This window comes from Ictalurus furcatus, chromosome 6, assembly GCF_023375685.1.
Source record: "Ictalurus furcatus strain D&B chromosome 6, Billie_1.0, whole genome shotgun sequence".
Taxonomy (NCBI): Eukaryota; Metazoa; Chordata; class Actinopteri; order Siluriformes; family Ictaluridae; genus Ictalurus; species Ictalurus furcatus.
Window position 1 is genome coordinate 23510341 of NC_071260.1, and position 10670 is coordinate 23521010.

Consider the following 10670-nt stretch of genomic DNA (forward strand, 5'->3'; position numbering starts at 1 on the left):
TCTTTTCATTTCTGCTTTGCCGTATCCATCTTAGCCCCAATAAGGCTGTTGACTCTTGCAGCTCCTGGTGTTTTGAACTTTGGTTCGAATAAAGTGGCGACCTTTTTGAAAGCAACTCACACAGTTGTGTAGACATTCCAGTATCAATAAACATATTAACCAGCGCTTCCACCCGCTTGTGGTGTTCCTGCGTATTTACTAACCAGCAGCTATCGGTTCTCCGGTGAAAGCACTGCTGTAGTGTTCTCTGTCCTGTGGTTGTCACCGTCATGCTGCCTAGCCCTATACCAGGGTTAGCTTCTGTTTCGTGGGAGGGGGGCTTGGCGTTCTGATTTACCTTATTAAGGTAAGCTAGATTAGCCTCCTTGTGCGTGCTTCTCAAATATACTTTCAAATTCGTGGGATTTTTCCCTTTAATAAATTGTCCACATATTTTACCACCTTCCATTGCAAGGCACTTGCTTTTATCTGACACACAGTCATGTTCAAAGTAATCCCAAATAGGACTCTGCCGCTTTCTTCCGACTTTCGGTACCGCCATGATGCCAGGCGAGGAGCATGGACTATGCTGTGTTCAATTTAACATGGAATGTCGTAATTTCTGAGTTCCCAGTCAGAAATGTCAACTTGATAGATATTTGCTCTATGAAAGACATTGTCAAAGATGAAAACTAAGGACATTTACTCTATAATTGTATTTTATTTTAGTTAGTTTTGCAAGCACACAATACAGTTTTAGTTAGTTATCGTTTTTTTGTAATGCCTCGTTTTTATTTCGATTTCAGTTAACGACAATGTTTTTTCACACCTAGTTTTCGTTATTTCGTTCGTTTTCGTTTACGATTATAACCTTGGTACTCACATAGCATTACTTTCCACCCTTGCTAATGTATTCATTAGTTATTGTTAATACTCTCATATTTAAAAAAAAAAAAAAAAAAAAAAAAAAAACCTTGTTGATAACAGTCCCCTGCTCTGACTGGATTTTAATATTTACTAACTTAACTCATCTGATTGAGTTAATAAGGCCTTCACAAGCATTTAAATGCATGGCAGTGTGTCATTAAATCTAAAGGAGAATATTTTGATGGATGTAGAACCAAATCAGAATAATTGGTCAACAAACATTTAGTCGATGTCAAGCTTCAGAGATGACTGCAGTTGCAGTACTGCTTTTATTAATGATGGCAAATAGCAAACAGATCCCAAAAAAAACACAAGTCAAAAACAGGCAAAGGTCAGGTAATTTACAAACAGGATATCCAAGGCAAGGACAAAATCACAAAAAACAGGGAAACAAACTTGATCAAAAACCAGGAGCATAAACACAGGCGAGAAGGCTTGGTATATCAGTTGTAGAACAACACTAAGCGAATACTTTGCAATGCATGAAAGTTTAAAGTCTCTGTTTATAGGGTGTGTGGATGATTGAAACCAGGCGTGCTGTATCAGAAATCAGGTGAACGTGACGTTGTGTGATTCGGCTGGGTGTTGTAGGCTGTGGTGTGTTCAAATCTTAGAATAATAAACATATGACTGTTCATCGTCTCTTGGTGTTTATCTTCCACATACTGTATATTTTTATGCAGTTTTATACAGTGTCTTACTACCAAACTTTTAGCCTATGTAATGTGGTCAGTGTTTCTGGAATAAAGATGTTAAGTCCCCTGATTAGGAGTCAGGATAATGCACACATAGCTGAAAGTGGAGATGGCAGGACTTTATTGACAATGTGGTTGCTGATGGCAGCAGGATAAAATTTTGAACAGCATTTCAGTGGACGGCTTTTCAGCTTGTAAAAAATAAAGAAGTAAAGAAACGATTGAAAAGATACTACTAAAGTAACTATGGAGCTTTTAGTAGCCAAGCCAGTTACCTGGGCTAAAGCATACTGAGAATATTCACCTCCTGAATTCAAAACCAAAGGCAAAAAGAACTCAAAACAAGTGCAAAGTTAAAACAAAAAATAAACTGTGCTACAAGCCTGGCAGAGCATCAGCTGTGAAGATACACAGACTCTGGTGATGTCGATGGATTGTAGGCTTCAGGCAATCATCACTTGCCAAGTACTTACATCCAACTACAAATTTTTTATTATATTTATTTTCTTAATTCATTTTATTTTATTCTAGGTTCTGGACTAACCAAAACAACAAAGACTGCATAAAAAATGACATAACTCATCAGTATGCAGAACTCAGAATGGAATAAAAAAGATACATCCAGAAAGGAAGAGAGTGTACAATTACTTCTGCTGACTCAGGAACTTCTATGAATAATTTTGTATTACAGTAGATATGAACACAGTCATTGATATAATGTGCCACTGTATCCTTTTACGAAAGCTTTTTGTGAACTGAGTATTGCCAGCATGGCACAGAGGACTGGTTTAGCTCTTTATCTGATGGATAGAAAACATTTCATTACCTTCTCTGGCGACACACCATAATCTCCACTATTACACAAGGGGTTCCTCAAGGCTCAGTTCTTGGTCCATTGACTTTTATAATTTAGATACTTCTTACCTCTTATCCACACCACACAAAGCTCTAATCTTTATTTTCACTGATATACTGATGACATTCAGACTTAAATTAACTCCCACTCAATACCTGCTACTGGCACATACTGTTGCCTGTCTGCAGAATATTTGACTTAGATGACAAACTACTTTCTCAAAAGCGATAAGACCGCATTCTAACATTTGAACTCAAAAGCAGTTCTTAGCAAAAATAAATATATTAACCTTTACATTGATAACACGCCTACTGTATTTTCCTGCTTTTTCTCTTCACAATCTCTGAGTCATTCTAGACTATACTCCCTCCTTTGACTGCCATATAAGCTCTATCTTTTTTTTCAGTTTCAGAACATTGAGAAACTCAGGGCTTGTCTTTCACACTTGCTGCTGTATCCCTCAGTCATGCATTTGTCTCTATCATCCTGGATGCTTGCAATCCTGTCCATAGCACTATCAGTTCTGTTTCTCTCCAAAGGCCTCAAATTCATCAAAAATCAGCTGCTCAGCTCCTCACAAATACTTGACCTTGGTCCAACTTTACAGCAGTATTTTAGCACTTGTCTTCCCATAAAACAAAATATTTAAACCTATTGAACTTTCTCCTTACTTACAGTATAAATCCTTTAATGCACTTGCTTCTTTTTTTAAAGTCTTAGGTGTTCTTTTTCCTAACCAGCCCACCTGCACCCTCAAATCCACCTCACTCACTATTCCTCCACTTAAAGTAAACCTTTAGTACCTAAGCCTTTTCTAAAGTAATTAGATTTTCTAACCCCCTGTCAACAAACCAGACGTATTCTTGGTTGTTAATCTACATCTTCTCACTAGTATGTCAGTGTTGTTATAGTTCTTCCAAAACATCTTTGGGTTATTTAAAAGCTCTATAATTATCTTCTATAATTACCTAACAGGCAGCAGCGAAAGGATTCAATTTAGTAATGTGATTGCTGCATCAAAAACAAGTATTCACATGAATCAAATGTGGGGCTCTGCAAATAAGGGCCTGATGAAAATGTGACCAGGAAACACTGCAAAAGGCCAGAATAAAGCAGGTAGATAGAGAGAAATGTGCAAACATTCCTTCTAGCCATCAGCTTTATGATCGTGTCACCCCAATTTTAGCATCGCTCCATTGGCTCCCGGTCCACTTTAGGATTCAGTTTAAGATTCTGTTGTTTGTCTTTAAAACTCTTAATGATCAAGCTCCTTCCTATCTTAAAGATGTTCTTACACCACATTCATCTAACAGATTTCTAAGATCTTCTGATAGGTTTCTTTTGCATGTCCCTCGATCCTGGTTAAAAACAACGGGGGATAGAGCTTTTTCAGTTGCTGCCCCATGTTTATGGAATCAATTGCCACTGGATATCTGCCTTGCACCTTCAATTACCACTTTTAAGAAGAGGCTTAAAACATATCTCTTCTCCCAGGCGTTTTTAATCTAATTTTTAGTGTTGTCTGTATTTATTTGATTTTATTCTGTTTTCTATTTTACTTTTCTTTACTCTGTTCATCACTTTAGTCAGCTTCGATGTGTTAAATGTGCTTTATAAATAAAATGTACTTACTTACTTACTTAATGTTTTTTATATGTAGTGACTTGGTAAAACTTTTTAATCATGCTTTTTTTTAGTAATTATTAGGCTTTTCTTAGACTTTCCAATCCCATTTCCCTAACCTCCCTTTCTTGCTCCCATTCTGCACCAGTTTGGTTTGGGCTCCAAGAAACTGGATGGATGTCTCTAAATACTGCTATGTGTGATATCCTCTTTCTGCTACAGAGACATTCAGCATGTTTACATGGACAACAATAATCCAATATTAAGCTGATTAAGACAATACTCTGATTAAGAAACTAGCATGTAAACAGCGATTATTGATGACTTTAATCTGATTAAAGTCATACTCGAAGTAAACACAAATCAAATCAAGACGAGGAGTATTCCTATTTTAGTCGCATTATGGACGTGTATTACAGACCTGTACACACCTTAATCACACTATTAACGTCGCGTGGGAGTTTTCGCCGCTTTTTGCAACAGGACACGTACACACACGGCAGCGCTCAACTGTTTGACGGCAAACAAGAGAGCATGGCTGCATTCGAAACCGCGTACTTACCTTCTGTATAGTAGGTGCATTTCAGCTACTATACAGTAGGTCAGTACGCGGTTTCGGACGCAGCCCAAGGCTTCAAGCAGTCATCTATTTGCACGTATAGCATGACAAATAATTAACTGCACTTGAAATTTTCGTAAAATTAAAAATGAAACACCCAAAACTGTATACGGTACCATAACGAAGATGAACTGTATGTTAATACAGTGCTGTTAATCGATCTTTGTTCTATAACATGTAACACGGGAACATGAAAGGAATATTCTAAAAGCGACTCATGTAAACACCTTAATCACAATATTGTCTTACTCAGAGTAAGGTCAATAATTATAACTGCTGTCCATGTAAACATAGTCAGAGACTATGTCTTACATGCACATGAAATTCCGTTTAAGGTCTATATTCAGGTTGCTGCCATATTCCGAATACTATGTTTACATGTGTACAGGCATCGGACTATTCCTGTATACATGGTTGTTGTAAGGATGCCGATCTACACATGCACTTTTCCTTTACGGCTGCTTTTTCCCAGGACATTCAAGATGCTGCCGTTGCCTCCCACAATTCCTTGCGGAATAAGCATGCGCATATATCTCATTTCAGGGGATTTTCTGAATAAGGTGTTTGTTTGTTTACATGCAACAAATTTCTGATTAAAACAGGCATATTCCAGGGATGGGAATCAGAATTTGAGGAATCAGAATATTGTCTAAATTGCGGTGTTTACATGACCCAGTACTAATTACAATATTTCCAAATTCCGATTAATATCGGAATATTGATGTGCATGTAAATATAGTCGTTGTTGCTCATTGCAATAATCAGGTCCCAGTCTATTTTACTTTTTTTCTTATTATTAAATCCTCTGTTACTCACTCACTCACTCACTCAGATTTGTATCTGTTGCCTGGCAAAGGGAATGTACAGAGATGCTCCCCAGAGCAACCAAAATACCTGCTCTAGTGCTTCAACTACTTTTAATCCATCCATATCATAGCATCCTTTTCCCCTCAGGAAATTACTGCATGTCTCCTATAAACATAAGGAAATTGTACAGTTGGAGACATCTCAGTGGAGTGTAGCATGATTAATGGTGACAGTTTGGAGTACAAATTTGTCGCATTGCCGTCCATGCTAACCTTTTATCTGATGCTGGTGAAACATATATGCCCAAAACCACTTCTTTTTACATTCACTGGCAGCCCAATAGATTGTTAATAACAGCAAAACCTTGGACAAGAAGCACAAAAGTGACAGTCTGCACATAAACAAACAGAAAGAAAAGTCTGTATTTGACATCTCAACCTGGAGAAAAGCAAAAACACCATTCACAGAGATAAACATCTAAGTTTGCATTCTGTTTAAGAAAACATGCAGCAGATGGGGGAATGGAAGACTCAACTCTCTTTCCTTGTTTTGTTTTACATTATTTTTTTCTCTAAGCTCTCAGCAAATGCTTCTTCCTTATAACTGATTCCTCAAATTGACAGACAGTCCTAAATAGCATGCTTAGTTCACCACAATTGAAACTAATCTCTGATTTGTGGGGTTTCACTCCTACTCTACATAGATTGAATGCACCACTCAGAGATGCTGCATGTCTCTAATATACAGCACTACTGCTTTGTCATGTAACCAAACATGTATGTGTTTTCCAAGCATACTGTAAACCTCGTGCTAGGTTAAAAAGGGTTTTTGCTGAAGGACTGCCATGAAAAGGATGTTTTAGTCCAAAATTTGGTTAAATGATTCTCTGGTGGACAGGGTCATAGTTTTTTATATTGCTCTAATAAGCAAGAGCTCTACTGTCTGGGGACCCCTTGGTTATTACACTGGGTCTTTGGCTTTTAAGTCAGGGCTAGCTTGATTTATTTTCTCTGAAACCAATTGAGAGTTTCCTTTGCTGTATGCTTTGGATCGTTGTCCTGCTGGAAAGTCCACCCACGTCTCATCTTCATCATCCTGGTGGATGGCAGCAGATTCTTCTCAAGAATCTCCCGGTAAAGGGCTCCATTCATCGTTCCTTCAATTATATGAAGTCTGCAGTACCATGCGATGAAAAACAGCCCCACACCATGATGCTTCCACCTCCACACTTCACTGTTGTTATTGTGTTTTTAGGGTGATGTTCAGTGCAATTTCTTCTCCAAACATGGTGTGTAGTTTGACCAGACTACACTCTCCCAGTATTTCATAGGCTTGTCCAAATGAGTTGTAGCAAACTTTAAACGAGCTTCGACATGCCTTTTCTTTAGTAATGGAGTCTTGCAGGGTGAGCGTGAGCAGTGGTGTGCATTGACTATTGTTTTCTCTGTGACGATGGTACCTGCTGCCTCCAAGTGTTTCTGGAGCTCTTTCCGAGTGGTCCTTGGCTCTTAGGCTACTCTTCTGACTATCCATCTGACTCCCTGGTCAAAAAACTCACGAGGAGCTCCTGTGCATGGCCGGTTGATGATGAAGTGATGTTGCTTCCACTTGCAGATAATGACCCTAATGGTGCTTACTGGAAGATTCAGAAGTTTTGAAATACATCTGTATTTCTGTATTCCATCAATATGTTTATCAACAATAAGGTTGCGAAGGTCTTGGGAGAACTCTGCTTTTACCCATCATGAGATGTTTCTTGTGTGACACCTTGGTAACGAAAAGCCTTTTTATAGACCATCAATTTACTAACCCAGCTGATGTTAATTTACACAGATAGGGAGTATAATTATTTATGGATTTCAGCTGGTTCCTTGCCTTGGAGAACTTCTTTTTCTTAGCGTGTTCAATACTTTTTTCCTGTGTCATTCCACTTTATTACACATAACTTTATTTATGGACTTTAATGTTGTGAATTCTTTATATATCCGGATTTCTTGAGTTAATACTGATGTAACCTGAAAATTTCATGTGAATAACCTCATCGGAAATATATTTACTGAAAAAAATGTTGAAGCATTCAATACTTATTTCCCCCACTGTATATTATTTCAGCATTATTTAAGCATTCAGAAATAAACAGGTTGTTTATGTTATCATTACATACCTAAAGTAATTTAACACTCTTTTTGCACCAATTATACAGTATATATATTCTTATTCTTGACAATTTGTCTTTAAGATAAGCCAAAAAGAAACGGCATCAGAGAGCCTAACAGGTGCCTAGTTAAATATAAAATAAATCATTATCCTTGTCTTTGAACTGAACTGTATTATAATTAATTGGATGGTATATTTTCATTTCTACAGATTACTGACTATTGGTTCTAATCTTTACTGATCTGTAATGAACAAAAAGAGAATAAAATATCTACAGGCAAAGCTGAAAGACAGGATCACTTGCTAGTTCTGAAATCACAGAGTGTAACTTTAAGCCAGCCAAGACTAAACATTATTAGCAGAAGGCTGTAACAAATTGTGGAATGGTGTGAAGAGAAAGTCGGATAGAAGCCAAAAACCACAAACACTAATAGCCATGTACTCTTCTGGGGAAAAATATGTGAAAATATGTGATAAAGATCTTGTTATGAATTGATGCTTTATAAATGTTGCCAATGGATTTTTTTTTTTGTCCATGCATACAAAAATGTGTTATTGAGCGAAAAAGGCCTTAGTGAGAATCACACAGTAATGGTGTAACAGCATCTATGGGAACTCATTTACTGATTCAAAAATGATCTCCCAACATCTTTTTTTTTTGTGTGCAAGTAGCCTACTTTTTTGTATTATTACTCTTATGGATGAGCCTTTGGTAGCTTCATAAATGTGCAAACAATGGCAGCGTAGGCCAGATCAATGGGTGTAATGTAATATTACAATCTTCTCTGCAGCTGAAGACCGATCTCACACTTTCTCACACTTCTCAGTTCTTAGGCAACAAAATGTTGTCACATCTATGCTTGTGGAGCTAGAATCACTTTCTATGCTTTTATTAAAGGTGTACATGAATGAATGAGCAAAACATTTTCTGAGCCAGACATAATAATTCGTTCATTCATTTTTAATTGTCTTTTCACAAATACGACCATACAGAAATGATCACAGCCCTAAAATGCAGTTGATTTATTTTCTTTTTTCTTTCTTTACCCTACCATCATTTCAGTATACACACTGTGTATCCTACACTTGTTTCGTGCCATGTAGTGTGTTTGTGCATGCTTCTCCTATCCAGTGGGTGTAAATCCTACGTATCGTGATTTCTTTTTAAGCATATGAAGTGTCAGATGCAGAAAACATTTAAATAGTTTACCAGGTTGTGTGTGTGTGTGTGTGTGTGTGTGTGTGAGTGTGTGTGAATGAAACAGGATGCTTAGTCGCAGGCTGATGATAGATCCTTTGCTCACTGTAATTGGACTGAACTCTTCAATGATTGACCCCCTGTCACAGCTGACATTTGCATACACCCAACAGGCTCGCTCAGATCAGCAGGTACAAGACCTAACAGGTCTAATAAAGCTGACCATGCGGTGTACCCGCTGCAATCAGGAGACAAGCTCATCAGCTGAAGAGGGCACTCAGCTCTGTGAACAACGGGTAGGCTGAACATCAACTCATCCGTCAAGACCTCATTTGAACATCGGGTTGAGTCATATTGTTAATGAGCACAGAGAGGATGAATGAGGCGAAATCTACTGTAAGTCCAATGTTAATCATTTCCTTCAATTGCACACACTTAAAATCGTCACAGCCTCTTAACAGGAGTCAAAGTCAACCTTCACCGTTCAACAACCCGCGCAGATGGATCTGCTTCGCTTGTGCTCGCCCTGGTTGTTGCTGTGGATTTCAACACAAATTAATGACAGGCTGCAATGAGGATTTAGAGTCACGCCGCTGCTCCCTCAGAGTATTGACTGACATGCAGTACAGAGCTCATAACGCTCTCTCATCTTTCACTGTCAGATGAAAACCCCAGCAGCATGTGGAACACCATCACCTCTGTCTACACTGCCATTTTTACATAATCCACCACTTACTGTAGCCTACTGATATGAGAAGGGTGGAGAATAGGATATACAGCGTGGCTGCTGAAAGACTGATAGTTCATTGTCAGCTGTTGAAATGAGGACTGACAGGGATTGGGCGAAGTTGCAAACTCGCATTGTTATCAGCAGAGGCTCTGCGCAGTGTTAATGCACCTCACTAACCCTTTAGATAAGAAATAGCGCACCTAACACACACTCACACACACACACACATACACACACACACTATGGTTACGCATTGCTCCTCAGTGCTGCATTCGACGTGGATAGAATTACAACCCCTTCATGCATTTGGAGACAAAATATGCTTCTCTTCCCAAACACTTGCTCAACATTCACTTTTTAATACAGCTACCGTGTTTATATAACAGAGCAGCACCCATGCATAGCGAGATAACCATTACAGCTGCATATATAGATTTATTTTTTTATAATCGTGCGCCCTGAATACTAAATATTAAATCTGGTTTAAAGGAAAGTGAGCACAGATGTACACAAATACGCACAGAATAACGGCTACATTTTCAGGCGTGTGGAGCACACAAAAGGCGCGGTGGTGGAGATCCTCTGCGCAAAACTATTCATCATCACTCTCATCCTCATCCTCATCCTCATCATGTGCCAACTTTGGAGCGGTGAGTCGCCAAACTTCATCTCAGATCACCGGAACACCGCGGCCACGATTGAGAAATCATATTATAGAGAAATGGAAAGAGGAATAAACAGTGTTACCTTTATGGTTTTGGAGGATTGGCACTTCACTTGGGAAACGGTGGCTGTTTGGTTCATGTTTGCAATCAAAGCTCGATCCAAAAGACGCAGTCTGAGCCGGACTTTCAGCGAGTCGGAATTCACTAATCCACTCAGTCCACAAGTAATAGCAAATAAAGCATGTGCAGCAAGCAGCAGCCTCTCCTCGGGTCCTTTTTTTTCTTCTTTTTTTTTTTCTTGCGATCCGGCTGTAGTGCGTGGGGAATCAGATGCGTAATGTGCTGGATCTCTCTGCTCCACTCTCCCCACTGTGTCCCCGTCAGTGATGTGTATATATAAGCGCACCTGTAGGA

At 38.7% G+C, this 10670-nt stretch overlaps 1 protein-coding gene across 2 annotated transcripts in view; it reads right to left on the minus strand.

The window, feature by feature from the left end:
- LOC128608958 (inactive dipeptidyl peptidase 10-like) overlaps positions 1 to 10419 on the minus strand; it is a 106282-nt gene extending 95863 nt beyond the window's left edge. For both annotated transcript variants that reach the window (XM_053627203.1, XM_053627201.1), the window contains exon 1: positions 10339 to 10419. In XM_053627203.1, coding sequence (XP_053483178.1) covers positions 10339 to 10395 — 57 coding nt within the window. In that variant the 5' untranslated portion in view covers positions 10396 to 10419. The remainder of the gene's footprint in view (positions 1 to 10338) is intronic.
- Positions 10420 to 10670: the final 251 nt, after the last annotated feature.